This window comes from Zingiber officinale, chromosome 6B (genome assembly GCF_018446385.1).
Source record: "Zingiber officinale cultivar Zhangliang chromosome 6B, Zo_v1.1, whole genome shotgun sequence".
NCBI classification, from domain to species: domain Eukaryota; kingdom Viridiplantae; phylum Streptophyta; class Magnoliopsida; order Zingiberales; family Zingiberaceae; genus Zingiber; species Zingiber officinale.
In genome coordinates, this window is record NC_055996.1 from 106,373,283 (window position 1) to 106,394,252 (window position 20,970).

Consider the following 20,970-nt stretch of genomic DNA (forward strand, 5'->3'; position numbering starts at 1 on the left):
ATCCAGGCCAAGTCGTCGCCACGTGGAGCATCTCGGTTTGAGCAGCTACGTCACATTCCAGGCGCCCGGAAGGAATCCAAGCGCCCGGAGCAACATATAAAAGAAGCCCCAGGCAGGAGCTTCAGAATCATCTTTCACATCTGAGAACTCTGAGATTACTCACTCTGCTGCTCTACGCTCCAACGACGATCACAGAGCTCCGACGACACGATCCCGCTCTTTTAAATTCCTTGTCTGTCGGTACAGCTTTGTTTTTCTTTTCATTAGCATCTTTTTGTACTTAAATTGTAATTATTCGAATTGCTAGTGAATTGCCCAACGAAAGTACTCAAGGAGTACGGGCCTTCGAGTAGGAGTCGTCACAGGCTCCGAACGAAGTAAAAAAATACTGTGTCTACTTTACTTTTTTCACTGCGTTTATACTCGATATTTTCGAATCGATATTCACCCCCCCTCTATCGAATCTAACGGTCCAACAAGTGGTATCAGAGCAGGTACCGCTCTGATTTGGTGCAACCACCAATCAGACTGGGGGTGAAATTTTTTTCTTTCTTCAGTTTTACACTTAACTCCAAACTAGTTTATCATTTTTTTTAACATTTTTTTTGCAATTAAATCTAAATTGGTGCAACACCAATCTAGATTTTTCTACTATTTTCTCTTCCCGCACTACTAATCCAAGACCAAGTCTTGGGATATTTTTCTTGGTTATTTACTTGTATACAGGATGTCCCAACAAGAAGGATTCAGTACAGTACGACCTCCACTCTTCAACGGGGACGATTTTCCGTACTGGAAGAAGCGCATGGAGGTCTACCTCAAAACAGACTTCGACCAGTGGATGAGCGTTATGAGACCCTATAAAATTCCAGCTGATAACTCCGGGAATATACTGGATCCTGAAGACTGGACAGCAGATTTGAAGAAGAAGGCGTCAACAGAAAATAAAGCAATCAACACTCTACAGTGCGGATTAACAAGAGAAGAACTAAACAGAGTCGGTCCACACAAAAATGCTAAAGAGCTGTGGGACAAATTGATCGAGCTGCACGAGGGAACGAGCGACGCCAAGGTAACCAAACGAGACCTGCTCTTAAATAAAATTTTTAATATAAAAATACAGGAAGGTGAAACGACGAATCAGCTCCACGCGAGGATCAAGGACATCCTCAACGGGCTTCATGCGATAGGCCACCAGATGGAAAATAGAGACTTAATAAGGTACGCATTAAATGCTTTTCCACGTAATAGTTTGTGGGCATCAATCGTAGATGCCTACAAAATCTCTAAAAATCTTTCTAAATTAAAATTAGACGAGCTCTTCTGTGAATTAGAATTACATGAACAAACTAATGCTGGAGCCGAGAAAGGTATAGCCTTATTTGCAGGTTCCTCCAAAGAAAAGAAGAGCAAACCTGAATATGAAGAAGATTCCAACCAAGACTCCGAAGACGAAGAACACCTGGTGAACTTGGTAAGAAAAATGTTCACCAGGAGAAAAAGGAGCTTCAGCAAAAAGGACCTTCAAAAGATCAGTTCTCCCTCAGAACAAAAGAACGTGACTTGCTACGGCTGCAACAAAAAGGGACACTACAAGAACGAATGCCCGAAACTGAAGCTCGACAAACCGAAGCCAACCAAAAAGAAGGCCCTCAAAGCAACGTGGGACGACTCCTCGGACGAATCGGAGGAAGAAGAGCAGAAACATCAGAGCCACCTCGCACTGATGGCCCGCGAAGCTGAAACAGAAGACGAGTCGGAAGATGAAGACGGGTCTGAACCCGAAACAAGCCACGAGTCCGTACTCGTTTCCGAAGGCCCGAATGAGGTAGATTTTAATTTAAACAAAAAATTTTTTAGAATTATTTCCTGTTTAAATAGTAAATTGATTAAACTAGAAAATGAAAACAAATCACTTCTTGAGGAAAATCAAAACCTCAAGGAACAAAAAGAAAATACAAATCCAACTCAAGATCTGACACTTGAGGAGGAAAATTTATCATTAAAAAATGAGATCAACAATTTAAAAGAAATGTTAGAAAAATTCACAACAAGATCAAAAAATCTAGACTTAATCCTAAATAATAAAAAAACATGCTATAATAAAACCGGACTATGATATAAGTCGAATTCAAATAAAACCTTCAAATCATTAATAACCCAATACAAATCAACCAATCTAGCTTGGGTTCCGAAAGCGTGCTTAACCACGCAAATAGGACTTAATCAATATTATATACCTAAAGAAAAAATTCATTATCTAAAGTCGAATAAACCAAACCAAAATCCAAAATACAAACCTAAATCAAAATTTAAACACTTTAAAAATCAACAAAATTATCACCAAGTTAACCATAACTATAAAAGGAATCGACACAAACCTAAAACGAAAATTTAAATTAAAAGGTCAATAATTCAGGGGGAGGTTCCAGAATAGTTGGCACCTCCAAAATTAACTAACCCGGCAGGGTAATTAGGATTAGTTAAAAAGAGACCAAGTTTAACTTGAATCATGGTACTGGTGAAGTTTTTGGATGATAGTACGTTAGGGAAGCTTGGGCATCGCATGTCTAGAAAGATATGGTTTCGATCTGGTGCATTTGACCAAGTGGAACTGACCGAAGCTACCCTTAAATGAACCCTAACCAGTTAGACCAAGATTTAGTACTAAGCTCCGTGGATAGGACTATTCGGAAAACCTCGAAAGGTTGGTTACTTCTAATGACGTCCATGTGACTCACCAAGCTTAGAAGTTTATCCGAAGAATGCCTATTTGTGGAGACCAAAGCTAAATCTGAATCTAACACAAGTTAAACCAAAACTCCATAAGTAAAAATCTAATTTCATCTCACAAAATCATAGGATTCCCTGATTGATAATATAGATCGGGTGAGATGAATAAGGTTTCAAAATTTTAATTTTAAACTTAAAAATTAATTTTAATTTTAAACTTAAAAATTAATTTTAATTTTAAACTTAAAAATTAATTTCAAAATTTTAATTTCAAACTTAAAAATTAATTCCAAAATTTTAATTTTAAACTTAAAAATTAATTCCAAAATTTTAATTTTAAACTTAAAAATTAATTCCAAAATTTTAATTTTAAACTTAAAAATTAATTTCAAAACTTTAACTTTAAACTTAAAAATTAATTTCAAAATTTTAATTTTAAACTTAAAAATTAATTTCAAAACTTTAATTTTAAACTTAAAAATTAATTTCAAAATTTTAATTTTAAACTTAAAAATTAATTTCAAAACTTTAATTTTAAACTTATTAAGTAATTTCAAAATTCTAATTTCAAACTTTAAACTCACTTTAAATTAAAAAAAAAAAACTTAACTTAAATAATGCCTGCTCAAAAATAAAAAGACTAACTTTAAATCCTACTTACTGTAGAAAATCAAGTGGATTTTGGACAGTGGTTGCTCCAAACATATGACTGGAGATCACACCAAGTTCACTCAACTCACTTACAAAAGCTTAGGAACAATTGCCTTTGGAAACAACGGCAAACTCAAGGTAATTGATATAAGTAATATTGAATTAAAAATAGACTTTATAATTACAAATGTTTTACTTGTTGAAAATTTTAAATATAATCTTCTGAGTATAAGTCAATTGTGTGACACTAGGTATAAGGTTAAATTTCTATCCACAGAGTGTTTAATCAAACATTTAGATAATCCTACCATAAGCCTAAAAGGTTTTAGAAAAGACAACATCTATGCCATCAACTTAACCACTTCTTCCATTAAGTGTTATTTAACACAAAAAGAAGAAACTTGGCATAGGCGGATGTCTCACACCAACTTTAGAAATATAAGTAAACTAAATGGACTTGTGAGAGGCTTACCAAAATTACCTAACTTAGATTCAACCATATGTAATGCTTGTCAACAAGGTAAACAAACTAAATCCACTCACAAACAAACAAATCAGCCACAAACTAACTCAATATTAGAACTTCTACATTTAGACCTTTTTGACTCCCATGGAGTCAAATCTATAAATGGAAACTTATATTGTTTAGTAATTATAGATGATTATTCTAGATTTACTTGGGTAAAATTCTTAAAACATAAAGATGAAACTTTTGAAATCTTTATAAACTTCTGCAAACAAATTGAAAACGAAAAAGATATTAAAATTAAAAGAATTAGGAGTGACAATGGGGGAGAATTTAAAAATCATAATTTTAACAAATTTTGTCTTGAAAATGGCTACCATCACGAATTTTCATGTCCTAAAACCCCCCAACAAAATGGAATTGTAGAAAGAAAAAATAGAACCTTACTAGAAGCCTCTAGAACCATGTTAAATGAATATAACCTACCTAAATATTTCTGGGCAGAAGCTGTTAGCACAACCTGCTATGTGCAAAATAGAACAACATTAAATAAAAGACATAATAAAACCCTCTTTGAGATATTTTATAACAAACAACCCAACATAAAATATTTTAAAGTATTTGGGTGTCCAGCCTTCATCCTAAATACTAGAGAACATTTAGGAAAATTCACCTCTAAAGTAGAAAATGGAATTTTTGTAGGATATTCTCTAAACAGTAGGGGTTACAGAATATATAATAAAATTACGCTAAAAATTGAGGAAACCACAAATGTAAAATTTGAAGAAACCCAAGGACAAACTCAACTTCAACCTACTGAGATTAATAATTCTGAAGAAACCAATCAATCCCTAGACTATGAAGAAGATGAACACACTCAAGAAAATGAACCCATTAGAACTATAAGAGTAAATCCTAACCATCCAACTGATCAAATAATTGGTGACCCAGACTTGAGAGTTCAAACCAGATCATCCTTTAGAAACCTAAGTCAAATTTCTCTAATTTCAAAAATTGAACCCAAAATTGTGGATGAATCCCTACTAGACCCAGACTGGATTATAGCTATGCAAGAAGAACTAGCCCAATTTGAGCGTAATTAAGTTTGGGACCTAGTACCACCACCTAAGAATAAGAAAATAATAGAAACAAAATGGGTATTCATAAACAAATTAAGTGAAACTGGGGAAATTACTAGAAATAAAGCTAGGCTAGTTGCCAAAGGGTTTAGTCAGGTTGAAGGACTTGGCTATGATGAAACCTATGCCCCAGTAGCCAGATTAGAATCCATTAGAATGTTACTAAGTTATGCAACCCACAAGGGATTTAAACTATACCAAATGGATGTTAAGTCTGCCTTTCTTAATGGACTAATTAAAGAAGAAGTTTATGTAGGTCAGCCTCCTGGGTTTGAAAGTCTAGAACACCCTGATTATGTTTTTAAGTTAAAGAAAACGTTATATGGACTTAAACAAGCACCCAGGGCATGGTATGAAAGGCTAACATCGTACTTAACATCTAAAGGATTCAACCAAGGTCAAATTGACCCAACCTTGTTTGTTAAATCATTAAATACAGACATATTTATTGCACAAATATACGTAGATGATATAATTTTTGGTTCAACAAATTCAGAATTTTTAGAAGAATTTATTAATCTAATGGAAAAAGAATTTGAAATGAGTCTAGTAGGAAAATTAACTTATTTCTTAGGATTGCAAATCAAACAAACAAATAAAGAAAATTATATTTATCAACATAAATACACTAAAGACTTACTTAAAAAATTCGGAATGGAAAATACAAAAGAAATAAAAACACCTATGACAGTAAACACAATCTTAGACAATGACCCAAGTGGAAAACCAGTTGACTTAAAATATTATAGGAGTGCAATAGGTAGCCTACTATACTTAACTGCAAGCCGACCTGATATTTTATTTGCAGTTAGTATGTGTGCTAGATACCAAACTTGTGCTAAGGAATCCCATCTGACAAAAGTCAAAAGAATTTTTAGATACCTTAAGGGAACAACAAATGTAGGAATTTGGTATCCTAGGTCAAATAATTTTGAACTAATAGGGTATTCTGACTCAGATTATGCTGGATGTAAATTAGACCGCAAAAGTACAAGTGGTGGATGCCAATTATTAGGTTCATCACTTGTCAGCTGGTTTAGTAGAAAGCAACATTGTGTTGCTCTATCTACAACTGAGTCGGAATATATAGCTATAGGCGAATGTGTTGCACAATTATTATGGATGATGCATACTCTAAAAGATTTCAACTTAAACATCACAAATGTAAAAGTATTAATTGACAATATAAGTTCAATTAACTTAACCAAGAACCCTGTGCATCATTCAAGAACCAAACATATTGAAATTAGGCACCACTTTATCAGGGATCATGTTACTAAAGGTGATATTGAACTCAAATACATTGAGTCCAAATTAAATTTAGCTGATATTTTCACAAAACCACTCCCTGAAAGTGAATTTAACAACTTACGTCGAAAATTAGGGATGTGCTTAATAGACTAGGGTTTCTCAAATTTATTTTCAAAAATAATTGTTTTCAAATTATAAGTTAAAATTGTTTGTTTTCAAAACTTTCCATTTTTAGATTTTCAAAAACAGTTTTGTCCTTAGACTAGCTTTGAATCCTTAGAAAGCATGTACCCATAGGACTAGTTTTTGAGCATCTCACCAACACCTTAGGCTTACCTTGCTTGTGTTTGACAAACATAGAAAGGGGTGAGACGCATAGGCCAACTGTCTGGACTTAAGATGCTTATTTCAGTGCATCAGCATAAGTCTGGACGTTAAATACAAATCAGACAGTAATCAGATTAAGATCATCAGTCAAGTCAAACACTGACTGCTTGTAATCACCTTAATCTGACTAACCAAGTGAAAGCTACTATCTTCTGATAGTTAGTTAGTACCTAATTGGTTAGACAGCTGTTTAATGTTAAGTATCAAGTTCAGGGGGAGAAATTAATTAAAATTTTGTGTGTGTTTGAAAAATGCTTTTGTACATCTATTTTAAAACTAACTTATTTTTTAAAACACTAGTTTTCAAAAAGTTAAATTTAACTAAGTGTTTGAAAATTTTGGAAGTTTAATCCCACCTAATTTTTAAACCTGATTTTAAAAGTTGAATATTGCAAATTTAAACTTATTCAGTTTTGTAACATATGCTTGAAAATTAAACTTTCTAAACTTAGCTGTTATCAAATTAGCCTTAAGTAAATATTACTTAAACTTGAAAAGTAAATTTGAAAAACCTGATTTGAAACATTTTACACGCTTGAAAAGTTAAACTTGATTAACTTTAAAATTATACTTTTCAAAATTCAACTTGTCTCCCCCAAGTCAACTTGACTATTTTTAACTTAGTGTTAAAAAATTGTACTTTTATCTTTGAATTTTGAACCAAACTTAGATATTTTTCAAAATTAGCTATTTTTTATTTTGATTACCTTTTACAGTAACTCTACACTATGATTGTTTACCCTTGCTTATTTTTTTGATGAATGCCAAAGGGGGAGGGTTAGGTGGTTAAGTTAGAGCAACTAAAAGCAAACTTGAAAAACTAACTTAAAACCTTAAAAACCTCGAAAATCATGCTTGATTTTTGCATATATTTATCACTAACTTAACTAGGTTGTCATTCCATCAAAAAGGGGGAGATTGTTGGTGCGGTTAGCACTAACAGTCTAACTCAGATTTTGATGAATGACAAATCAGGTTAAGTTAGGTTCGTCGTTATCTAACACTCTGATCGAGTGTGCAGGATAAGTCCAGACAGGTCGACGGGCTGACCGGATGTCTGACATGAAGTCCAGCTAGGTCGACGGGCTGACCGGATAGCTGGCGAGAAGTCCAAGCGGGTCGACGGGTTGACCGGACGCTTGGCAAGAAGTCCAGACGGGACGCTTAGCGAGAAGTCCAGACGGGTCGAAGGGCTGACCGGACGTCTGGCAGGTAAGTGAGGTAAGTGACTAGAGGGGAGTGACCGCGAGGACGCGTTCCCGGGAAGGGAACATTAGGTGTCGATCCGGCTTAGATCCATTTCGGATGTCTAAGTCGAGATCGTGACTAGATTCCGGTCTCGGAAAGACGGAATCTAAGTCATACTATTTGTGCAAATTCATAAATGTGCTAACAATCTATTTTGCAAGATATATATTGCCTCGGACTAACTTTGTTTTGCAGGAAAAGGGAGTTTTCTGGAACAAGGTGGTCCGGGCGCTCGGATGGGATCCGGGCGCCCAGAAAGCAAATTATATCCAGGCCAAGTCGTCGCCACGTGGAGCATCTCGGTTTGAGCAGCTACGTCACATTCCAGGCGCCCGGAAGGAATCCAGGCGCCCGGAGCAACATATAAAAGAAGCCCCAGGCAGGAGCTTCAGAATCATCTTTCACATCTGAGAACTCTGAGATTACTCACTCTGCTGCTCTACGCTCCAACGACGATCACAGAGCTCCGACGACACGATCCCGCTCTTTTAAATTCCTTGTCTGTCGGTACAGCTTTGTTTTTCTTTTCATTAGCATCTTTTTGTACTTAAATTGTAATTATCCGAATTGCTAGTGAATTGCCCAACGAAAGTACTCAAGGAGTACGGGCCTTCGAGTAGGAGTCGTCACAGGCTCCGAACGAAGTAAAAAAATACTGTGTCTACTTTACTTTTCCGCTGCGCTTATACTCGATATTTTCGAATCGATATTCACCCCCCTTTATCGAATCTAACGGTCCAACAGAGAAGACCAGAAATTGGGTTCCGGTGAGCCCTATTCTGGATGGATTAAATCACTCAGGCGATCGGAGCAGCAGAAAAGCTAAAAGGGAGCTGTGGAGAAACTGGAGGCGCCCTCAATAGGGATTAAAGGCGCCTTCGTGACTTTCAGTGGGAAGGTGCCTTCAACCCACCATAGAAGACACCTTCAACCTTGATTGAAGGGGCCTTAGACCTGGCGGAGGTGAACATTGCTGAGGATAATGTTTTATCCTCGGTAGATAAAATTCCATCCCTTGAAGGCGCCTTGAACCTCTATTGGAGGCGCCTTCAAGCTACGGATAAGATTCTACAAGGGCTATAAAAAGACTCCTATACTTAGGAAATATGCATCAACTCCAATATTCATTCCCTAGCAACTGTCTGAGCAATTAACGAGTGTAAGAGACTTCTCTGCCTTCACTGAAGGAGATCTTTTAAAGCTTTTTCATTGTCCTTGGATTAACAACCACCTAGGTTGTAACCAAGTAAATCCTGTGCCTTGTCTTTTTAGTTGTTAATTTAATTTACTATTTTGTTGCCTTTAATTAGAGTTGAAAGAATGGGAAGGATGTTGTTTTTTGTTGATAGACAATTCACCCCCCCCCCCTCTCTCTCTCTCTCTCTCTTACCGGCCACCAACAGCCCAACAGTTTTAGGCTAAGGGAAGTGAATAATTACAAAAATTAATGTGTTTAAAAGCGAGTTGTCCATATAAATGGATATACAAGGTAATAAAACTCTCTCTCTATATATATATACCCTGGTCACCCATCTATGAGCATATGTTACATGTTGCATGTATAATATAATATATAAATATGTATAAATTAGTACCCTAAGCTCATGCAGTAGGCGACACTCGAGAACCCCAGCAACAAACTACTGTAACGAACTCTCGCTCATAAAAAAATTAATTTAATATGACACTTGATCTTAGCTAAAAAATAAAGAAAGCTATGCTTTCTAATATCGTTGACCCAAGATATTTATAAAATTTTCATTACTCATGGTGTTGTCAATACTAATATGTGGGACTAAAGAGAACCATGACAATGCATATTTTTATATAAAATTACCAGAGAAAATTATTAATAAGCCTTAAACTTATTTTCAATGTGAGAGAAAAAAGGATATTAATGTAATTTTATTTTGGATTTCACCAAAATTAGTTATTAAAGGTCAAGATGCTTTATATAGTAGAAATATATATATATATATATATATATATATATATATATATATAGAGAGAGAGAGAGAGAGAGAGAGAGAGAGAGAGAGAGCCGTGCTTTGCTGAGGACGAAATGTCGCGTGCTTGTATGTGTCACAGCGATCAAGGTGCCTGGATTCGATCTAGATGCTTGGATTCATTTTTTTTATTATTTTTAAAATCAACCAGGTGCTTAGATTCAATTCAAGTGTTTGGATTCATTTTTTTTATTTTTTAAATCAACATTTTCTTAAAAAATGGATACTATACCTTGTGAGCATCAAATTTTTTTATCTTGAATACTATAACCCAAGAGAGAAAACTAAACCCTAAAGAAAAAATCTTATTATCTTAAATTCATTATAACACAACCTCTAAATTCTAAAATCTTAAACCCTAAATACATATAATATACTCTATGAGCATATAAAATTTTTAATTTTAAACACTATAATTCAAAAGGAAACATGAACTCTAGAGGAAAAAATCTTATTGGCTCAAATTCATTATAACCTAATTTTTAAATCCTAAATACATATAATATATCCAAAATAAAAAAATTACTGAATAAATCTAGATGCCTGGATTCATTTCAAGTTCCTAGACTAGTGTCGCGACAGAGCACAACAGTGTGTGTGTGTATATATATATATATACACACACACAAAATCAAATGGTCGTCCATCATTTGTGTTTCCTTTATATGGGCACCTCATGGGCCGACACTAGGAGGGTTGTTAATATAACGGATCTATATTTTTTTATATGGGTGCCTAATTTCTGATTAAAGTCAAATTGATGCCCCATTTAAAGCGACCCATCCAAAATACTCTTATATTCTAACAACTAGCTTTTACAATTGTAAAAGTTAACATCTAGTTTCTACAATGTGTAGAAGCTAGGTGTAAAACCTAGCAACTAACTTTTACAATATATTATCTAATCATTCACTATGTAGAAGCTAGTTATTAGTTTCTATAACAATGAATTCATATCATTTTGATTTTTTTTATTCGAGTAATAATTTGATTAAAATAATATTTTTAATGAGCAAAATAAATGGTTAAAACTCCCTAACACTTATTATATTTTAAATGAATATTATCTAATCCTGTTCAATCTTGTAGAAGTTAACATGTAGCTTTTACTACAAGTAAAAGTTCGTTACTAGCTTCTACAAAGATGACTTCATACACTCATTATAATTTAAATGAATATAATTTAATTATGATCTAACGAGTAGAAACTAGCATGTATATTCAATAATAGTGTTGAATTTATTTTGAGATAAAATCACAAGAGATTCGCTCATTTAACTTTTTTTAGAAAAAAAATACTAATATAATGTTTCTATTAATTTTAGTAGCCATTTTAATTTGTACCATATATATATGGCTTAAGAGAAAGGTTAAAATTTAAAAACTAAACATTACTAACCTAAAAGATACTGTAATGACTATTTTACTATTATAATAATAATAATAATAATAATAATAATAATAATAATGTACGAATAAATATTATTTCATAGTTTAATAAAAAATCAATACAATTAATAAATAAAAGTTTATTATCGATTTATTAAAAAAACATTGCACATAAAAAATTCCTTTTTAAAAATGTTTCCTAAAAAATTTAATATTTAAATGTTTGCATACTATATACTTAAATAGGAATGTTCCGTGACTTAATAATAATAATAATAATAGTAATAATAATAATAATAATGTACGAATAAATATTATTTCATAGTTTAATAAAAAATCAATAAAATTAATAAATAAAAGTTTATTATCAATTTATTCAAAAAAAAAACCATTGCACATAAAAAATTCCTTTTTAAAAATGTTTCCTAAAAAATTTATTATTTAATATTTGCATACTATATACTTAAATAGGAATGCTCCGTGACTTCATAATTATTGATTCTATATATATATATATATATATATATATATAATTTTCCCAAATCAAAACAATTACTAAATAAAATCCTAATTCATAAATAGTAATAAAAGATGTGTGAAATCACAAATTTTGGTCAAAATTCTTAATTCTCAATGGTAAAAAATAGTATTTATATAGCAACGAAAGGATGTGAAAGATACGATTTTGACGAGCCTCTTAAAGAAACCGAGCTGGTCCTGCTGTTCTTATCCCCATCGCAAACTAACGATTGTAGATCCAAGAAGAAGAGGATGATTTGAGGAAGAGATCGAGGGTCGAATCCGTCTTCTTCTAGATCTTGTTTGGATTCCTAACTCTTTCTTGGATCGAGGTATATTCTGTTATCTAATGCTGGATTCCGAGGGTGCTGCTGCGGCGCCGGAGTTCCCAGTCGGCCTCCGGGTGCTCCTCGTCGACGATGACCCCACCTGCCTTAAGATCCTCGACCGGATGCTCCGCAAGTGCCTCTACCACGGTACGTTCTTCCGACCCCGGATGGAAAGATTGCTTTCTTTTTTTTAGGTTTGGGGGTGAGGCTGATTCGTTAGAGTATTGGTGTTGTTGGTAGTGACGACTTGCTCCCAGGCGATGGCGGCGCTTAATATTTTACGAGCGAAGAAGGAGTGCTTCGATTTGGTGCTGTCCGATGTTTACATGCCCGATATGGACGGGTTCAAGTTGTTGGAGCATATCGGGTTGGAGATGGATCTCCCTGTCATCAGTAACCGATTTCCTCTCTCTTGTTTCTTCTTTATGTTCGATTTCAGTTCGAAAATACGTTTCTCGCTTGTCATGTTCCGGCAACAAATAGTTCCTATCTCTTCTCTCTTGGTTCGTTTTTATGTTCGATTTCAGCTCAAAAATCTCGTTTTTTTCTTTGTCATGTTCAGTCAGCAATTAATTCCTATCTTTTTGTCTCTAAGATGGATTTCGGCTGGAAGAGTTTTAGTTAAGATAACTCTGATTTGTAACCAATTAATTCTCTCTTGATTCATCTTTATGTTCAATTTCAGTTCAAAATACCTTTTTTCCCCTGTCATGTTCGCGTTTAGTTCGCCTCTTTTAATTTATCATCAATTCCTGGTTCCTTTAAGTCATCTTTGAGTTCAATGTAATTCAAAAAAAGATTTTTTCTCTGTCAAGTTCAGAAAAAATTTAGTTCCCCTTTTTCTTGATTAGTTTGATTTCGATTCCAATAGTACTAATATGATTCTATTTGATTGAGTTTGATTGTATCTGTTAACCTGTAGTGATGTCTGCGGATGACCATAAAGATGTTGTCATGAAGGGTGTCACACATGGTGCCTGTGATTATATCATAAAGCCTGTTCGGATGGAGTCACTGAAGAATATATGGCAGCATGTGGTGAGGAAGAAGAAAAATGAATCGAAGGAGTTGGATAACTCTGGGAGTCTTGACGATAATGATAGGCAGAGAGGGGTTGTGGATGAAGGAGACAATGCTTCCTCTGTGTGTGCAGGGAGTTGGAAGAGTGTGAAGAGGAAAAAAGTGGAAGGGAAGGATGATGACGACGACGACGAGGCAGTGGAAGAGCATGAAGACCCTTCACATGCAAAGAAATCTAGGGTTGTATGGTCTGTTGATCTCCACCAAAAATTTGTGAATGCTGTCCATCATCTGGGCGTTGACAGTAAGTTCTTTCTTGTGTTGCTTTAGTTGGTCTATGCTTCATCTCCCTAATTCCTTTCTTAATTTGAAATTCTTGGTTTCTGGATTATGAAATCTGTATGGAAAATGGTACAAGATTGATATTAGAGTTTGTTAGACAGTATAATTAGAGTTTTGGAGCTTGTTTGTGTTGTTTTTTAGTTGATATGTTGATTGAATCACTGTTATTTGTCATTTGAGAATGCTTCCAGTCATTGTATCGATACTTAGTGTATATGCTTTCTCTATGTTTAGAGGCTGTTCCTAAGAAAATTCTCGAGTTGATGAGTGTAGCTGGACTTACCAGGGAAAATGTTGCAAGTCACTTGCAGGTATGCTTACTTTTGAGGTTTAGTCAGTTGCTTTTAAACTCTTATTGTTTTCCCTGAGTGATCAACTCGTCTGTAGTCATTTCTGAATCCCATGACTAGACTGAAGAAGCTAATGAATCAGTGCAATCTATTGCTTTGTGATTATTAACTTGTATTATATAGTTTTATTCTTGATTCTTTTGTAATGCTAGAATGCTCTCTGCTAAGTAATGCTTAGAGAACAGCTACGTGATTAGTACTTTGTTAAATTGGCACTAAGCTTAAAAGCTATAATAAAATCTCAGATTCAGTTGTCAAACAGATAGTTGAAAATTGAGAGTAAGACATAATAGAATAAAGAAAATCAAAACAAGGTGCAAGTTGAGTACTAACTGGGATGTTGAGCCAATATTTTTTGATAAAAACACAAAATTTATTCCTTTTTTGTCAAAATTGTCCTACTCTTCACTCTCATTCCTCTTTTCTTCTGCCCTCCTCTTTCTTCATACGCGATCCTATTTCTTGTTACCATTGGAAGCAATGTTGCCTAAATTAGTGGTGGCACTGCACAACCAATGCCACCAACATCTAGGGTGACTAAACACTCTTCATCAACTCATAAATCTCTATCAATGACTAAGCCAGTGTCATTTTGCTTCCACTTAAGAGACAACATCTTCTTCGTGAATGCACAAAGTCTCACTCAGCCTAAAATCACCAATAACTGAGGGCATATCAAGTCCATTGTTGGCGGAGATGTTACATGAATATAGTCCCTTCAGAATCAACATTATAGGATTTGATTCAACTTGAATATGGTTCTAAAAAATTGATATTAGAGCCAATCCACCTTTTGGGAGTGAGAGTGTCTTTCTTCACCCTCTTTAAGACCTTCCTTAGGAGACAACCGTCGCTTCTTGTATCCAATAAAGTTAAAATTTGTCAGATAATCTTGATTTTGCTTATATGATTCTTATATTACTTAAATCAAATTCTGTGTTGCCACCACTTGCATGAGTGGGGCATGCTTCTGCCTTACCTTTAGTAATTGACTATTCTTTAAATGAAGCCTTTGGCAGAATCAACAGTGTCATTTTTCCATTTCCAACTCAACCTTGGACAATTCTTTTGTTGTTTGTCTTTGTTAATCCTAAAATGCAAATCCATGTTACTATCTCCTGTCAACTTCAGCAATATTTCGCTTACCACCTAAAAGTCATAGTCTTCTCTATTAATGACATTGAATGCTTCAGAGTTCTGCTTCCATATCCTGCAAATATAGGTTCACAAATTATAATGAATGAGAGAAGTCACAAGACATTTAAGAGTAGATGCTGTAGTTATAGTTGTGTACTGACTTTTTAAATTTTGAATTCAGGTTTTCTATGCTAAAATCAGTTTTCCATGCTGAAATAATTGTTAATTTGGTTCTACTACTGCACTTTCTAGTTTTCACCTTATTTGGTTCTTTATTTTTTTATCATTTTTTCTCTATGCTGCTTCTCTAAGCACTGATTATTGCTATTTGGTATATGAATAGAAATATCGCCTATATTTGAGAAGAGTAAGTATGCCACAGTATCAGGGAAGACTAGATTCATTTGCAGGTTGCCAGGATGCATCTTATGGATCAGTGGGTTTGATCGACAGTTTTAATGTTCACGGTCTTGCTGTTTCTACTCAGATTCCCCTACAAAGCCGAACATCAATACACCCAGCACCGAGAAGTAACACAAATGTTGGCATCGGTGCGTCAACTGTTGGTCAATTAGGTCTCATTGCTTCTGGTGCACCACCAAACATGGTTTTCCCATCTGTTCAGCAAATGAATAAACAGATGAGCAACACTCGTGGATCCTCTAGCAACATTCAATCAAGCCAATTAGGGCAGACACCCTCAGTAGTTCAACCATATGGGAGCATGAGTTTACAGTTTGGGGAAGAAATGCCGAATTTTCTTACATCTTCACAAGCATCAAACTTCTCGCTGCCCGGAGGCACTATGAGTGAACAAATGAACAAGTCATTAACAATGCAGCAGACTCACAATTTGCAACAATTTTCTTTCTCTCAGCCAAGGAGCAATATCAGTATCCTACATTCAAGTGGGCAATTATTGAATAATAATGCAAGTAATAGTTCTAGGTTTTCATCAGCTTTAATGCAGCAAACATCTTCGAATGAGAGCTCAAATCATATTTTAGGAAGGCTGGGCATTACCACAAATATTACATCCTCACCTGCCAACTACATGAAGTCATCGTTTAGTTCCTTTCCTCAGGACCTCTATGTCGATGCACAGAGCAGCTTCATGAATGAACTATCTGGAAATTCCTATCCTTCTTCAAGTTGCATTGGAGTTTCACCACAGACGACAAGTTTCCAGTCGCTCGGTAGCAATAATGACTTGAAAGGAAAAATCGAAAATGTTCCAGGTTTCAATACCATCAATGAACATCAAAACAGAAGCCATGAGTGGAAGTTGCAAAGTGTTAATATTCCATACCAAACAGATCATATTGTTGACTTTGAACAAAGCAATATACTGTCTCACTCGTCGTTAATGAGTCATCACAATACAGTTGCTACTGTGTCTAATAGAGATAACAATAGCAGTGTCACAGTTAAAGAAGAAATAATATCACTGTCAAATGATATTGATGTTGAGAAAACAACCAGTTTTGCTCAGCACAAAAATGCAAATATAGATGATGACTCCATCAGATTACATTATGGAGTTGGTCCAGACATGAGTTATCAAGATGTGTTGCTCGATGACATACAAAATGAGCTCATGACTGTTGTCGGAAACCAGGTTAGTTTCATGTACCGCCCACTTGGCGCTTCTATTTCTATTGATTTAGAGCATCAACAATCATATTCTTGAATTCATATTTAGCAAAAAGTTTGAAGAAATTTCTATGGAACCATGCAAGTGCCCATTTAAATTAGAAGATTTTGGAATATTTTCTGTTTTAAGATCTCCTTGCATTTATCAGAACTCTTTTCATGCAGGATCCATGCTGATTACGAGTTAACGAGATGCATGTCCTCTTTTCATAGGACAATGTAAGTGTGAATCTTTCGTGACCCATTCTGAATTTAAACTATTCTTAAATCTGTGAGTAGAAAAAATAATAAACTTTTACAAGTATTTTGCTTCATAAAAGTTTTGGTTCATTGTGTAGTAGAATGAGTTAACTTTTAAAGAATCTTGTTAAAAGATTTAGTTTTCTTACAAAGAGTACTCAATTTAAAGCGCAATATAAACTGCTAGGAACATCAAGTCATTATAGTACTGCAAGTAAAGGCTTTGAAGTTATCCAATCTCGAAAAATATTAGCGTTGGTTGTATTTAGTCAACATTTTTATCATCATCATCAAGCCATAATTGTCTCAACTATTTGGATCAACGCCATAAATCTTATCTTTCAATTGTTATTTGTGCAAGACCTTGTCATTAGTCAATATTCAAATCATTGAATCATTTCTTATTATATTGTCTCTTCTTTGTTTTCATCTCTCTATGCTTTATGCCTTCTACCTAATTAGATTTAACTCTTCTAATTATAGAGTCTATTAATCGCCGTTGGCTTATTCATTCCAACTGAAATTGAAACTATTATTAAAAAAGGACTGCCAAAACTGAAATTGAAACTTAATTATATGCTGGAACAAGTGTTTTACTCAATTCTCATCTATAAAATATCCTGTAAATGTATTGAATTCTCGCGGCTCCCTGCAATTGTTGGTTTGGTTTGCAGCAGCAGGAAAGAACCGGAAATACTGATTCTATGTTTGACTATTCAGTGTAGTTAGAGTTCCAACATCACCAACAGATCAGAAAATTCTTGAAGTTGATTCAGATTATCACACAAAACAAATAAATAGTGATGGAAAAGAAAGCGTCTGAGGACCTTCTCTTCTGCAAATCTATCCACAAAGTGGTCTCATCAGCAAATTATTTGTACAGATGAACTTAATCTGCCAAGTTTTGATTTTTGTTTTTATTTTTATTTTTAGTTCAATCTAACGAGACATGTTCATTAAATGGTGCATTAGTTTGTTCTTTTATGAGCTTGACTTTATATATCTCCTAAATCACTTTAGCTTTGGAAGGTGTAATTTTATTGTGTTTTATTTTTAGTTCCAATAGTTGTGTATAGGTTCTATTTCATGAGTGAGAATATAGTTGTGTTAGTGTTTCTCTACATTTTGTTTTTGACACCTAGTTGTTTCCAAAATTTTAATGAGAATTTTTACGATTAAGATGTTATGTTAATATGAAAGCTGACGGGAAGCTTTAGATCAACAGTAAAATTATTACCATGTGATTAGGTGGTGATGGTCATGGGTTTGCGGAAACATCCTATCAGGTAGGATATTATTGTATACCATAAACTCTTCTTGGGATCTATTGTCATAATGACCATAAATGTGTATATTATTACAAATAATTGTTTGTTCTAATCATAAATGAATTAGATTCATACAACTTTCAATTAAAAGTTGGGGATTTAAATCCATATAACGGCATCAACCTTGATAAGAAAGTCTTGAAATCATAATCTATACATTATTAATTTAATTTACCGAAAATCTATTGCTAACCTCACAAATACTTTTATAATTTTTATTTTTCCAAAAAAAAAATATTTGACATCAGCTTCCTTCAAATAACCAAATTGTACGCTACCTTAAAATACTAAACTATATAAAACATTATAAAGTGAATTATTCTTATATTTTTAACAATAAAGTTAGTTTATGGTTTAAGATTAATTTAAATAAATCAATTTATACCATCCATTATATATTTAGGTATTGATCTTGTTCGAGAGTGAGTCAACGGATGTTGATGAGATGACACTCATGCTTATTAGATGTCGACTGAAGATGACGTGGACCTCCAACGAGCTGAGCCTGCAACCACAAGTCGTTAGTATCGAGCCAGGGAGGGGTTCCTCGGCGATGACCCTCCGACGTTCAAGTCAGTTATCGGCGACAAACGAATGAAGTAGAGAAAGGAGCAACAGCGTAACTGTAGTTACAGTAGTGAACATACCTCCGTCGAAACCTGGGGGTCACTATATAGGGCTATCAGGAGGCACGTGCACGCTTCCCAAGGCGTGCACGCTTCTCAAAGTATACCTAGAAAGGACGTGTCAGAAAAGCGTGTCTGACGCCATACCCGAACAACCCGAGCATATCCCTGACGTGACAGTGGAAGCTTCCACCGTACGATTCTCTGTCCGACCATGCTGCCAACCATGCAACCTGTCGGTGACACTGGTCTCTAGGAAGATATCGCCAAGTGTCCATTTTGTCTGTTATTGGGCCGAGCGGGAGAGCCGCTCGGCCAGTTTGTCGTCTGGGCGATGCAATAGCCAGGCCGAGCGTCCGCTCGGCCAATGATCTGCTACCCAGCTTCGCCTTACCGAGCGAGGGAGCCTTGCCTGCCGGGTCGAGGCTGCGTTCGCTGTTTAGCCGAGTGAGACGACCGCTCGACCTTTGTCCCTCCCTGCTTGAGATTTATGAGCGTCGGAAACTCGGTATCTGATAGAACTGTCGAAGTGTCGGATCGGCTATTCTTCATGTTGACCGGGAAGGTAGCTCGCCTGATTGGCCTCATGCCTAGGACGTTGACCACTTTGACCTCCTGTTAGACGGGCCCCACCTTACCACCGGATCACGTGCCTTCCTCTCAAGTCTAGTCGAAGGAGGCTGCAAGTCCGACTGACTGGACAAGTAGTCTAGCGACCGATTGACCGATTGACTAATGGGTTGGTTGGATCCCGATCGGCCCGTGTAGGACTGATCTTGCTTTGCCGGTCGACGCTTTGAGCTTTCGTACTTGGATATTTTTTCCTCATTGTTCCCGGAGGGGCGTGAGCCAGACGGTCAATGCCGACGCCACCCGAATCTCCTCGGATACGCGCAACTCACCCCCATTAAGGCCGAGCACGTGGCCACACCCATTAAATGCTACCCTGTGGGAGGGTGCCACGTGTCGTCGTCGCAGTCGCCGCACGTCCGAGGTGACAGCTGCTGATGTGACGTTTGACGATTTGAATTCAACGGTTGGATGTGTGCTTCGATTCCCGTGCCCTAGATCAGACAGCTCCGGTTGGCCGAGCCATTCTTTATAAAACCGCGGTGTTGGCTTCTGTTCCATCGTCTTGCGTCTGCTGTGTGCTCCGGCGATTTAGTGTGTTTAGTTGCTCCGGCGAACCTCGGCTCTTTGCTGCAGCGATCCACTGTTCCCTGCGACGGTCCTCTTCCTCTCGTAAGCTTTCCTTCTCCCTTTCTATCGCTGCTCTTCGGCTGCTCTTTCTCCGCCACTGTTCCGACGTCTGTCCAGCGTCCATTTTACGTTTTTCTCCCCCTTCATCCGTCGAGTTCTTTGCTTTTCAGTTTTGCGGCGATGGCGAGTTCCTCTCAGCCTTCCGACCCAGCTCCCGGTCTCTGGTATAATGCCATGGAGACTCGGTTCAACGCGGGCGACGCTGTGAGCTTGATAAACACCTTTAACATCCCTTCTGACCATGAAATAGTTCTAGCCTCCCAGTCCGACCGCCCAATCATCCGCTAGTCGGCACAATTTGTTTCTTCCGAGACCAATTCGTGGTCGGTCTTTGGTTTCCCGTCCACCCTTTCATAACCGAGGTTTGCAATTACTTCCATGTCCCGCTCGCCCAACTTGTTCCTAACTCCTTCCACCTGCTGTGCGGCGTGGTAGTGTTGTTCCGAGTACACAACATTCCACTGACCCCTCAGGTCTTCCACTACTTCTATTATCCCAAACAGTCTGAGCTGGGCACTTACCTTTTCCAATCCCGGATCGGTCTGGTCTTTTTTGACAAAATGTCCACTTCCAACAAACACTGGAAGGAGTACTTCTTCTTTTTGAGAATCCCCGAGCGACCAAGTTACCGGACCAAATGGCAGGTCGGGCTTCCTCCTCAACCCGATTTGAAGAAGTACAAAACCTGGCCGGACTACCTCCATGCCGCTAACGCGCTGGCCGACCTGAAGCTCGACATCCATAAGTTGTTGTCGGAGGATGTGATGTACGTGTTCGGGCTGAATCTGATCCGAACGAAGCTCCCGAGCAGCCTAGGTATGAAATTTCTCAACCTTCTTCCTTTGAGTCTAACTGATTCTTTTATTCTTTTGCAGCCGACATCATGATGCGCGCTT

The 20,970-nt window shown here is 36.3% G+C and overlaps 1 protein-coding gene across 4 annotated transcripts; it reads left to right on the plus strand.

Moving 5' to 3' along the window:
- The first annotated feature begins 11,955 nt into the window (after window positions 1-11,955).
- Window positions 11,956-17,910, plus strand: LOC121988727 (two-component response regulator ARR2-like). 4 transcript variants are annotated; one of them, XM_042542306.1, is made up of 7 exons: window positions 11,956-12,265; window positions 12,359-12,511; window positions 13,041-13,442; window positions 13,715-13,791; window positions 15,311-16,585; window positions 16,786-16,839; window positions 17,535-17,910. In XM_042542306.1, the coding sequence occupies exons 1-6, from the start codon at window positions 12,139-12,141 to the stop codon at window positions 16,795-16,797; spliced, it is 2,046 nt and encodes a 681-aa protein (XP_042398240.1). In that variant the 5' UTR covers window positions 11,956-12,138; the 3' UTR covers window positions 16,798-16,839; window positions 17,535-17,910. The 4 variants fall into 4 exon arrangements, with proteins under 4 accessions (XP_042398240.1, XP_042398242.1, XP_042398241.1 ...); XM_042542308.1 differs by having other exon boundaries at window positions 17,538-17,910; XM_042542307.1 differs by having other exon boundaries at window positions 17,581-17,910.
- Window positions 17,911-20,970: the final 3,060 nt, after the last annotated feature.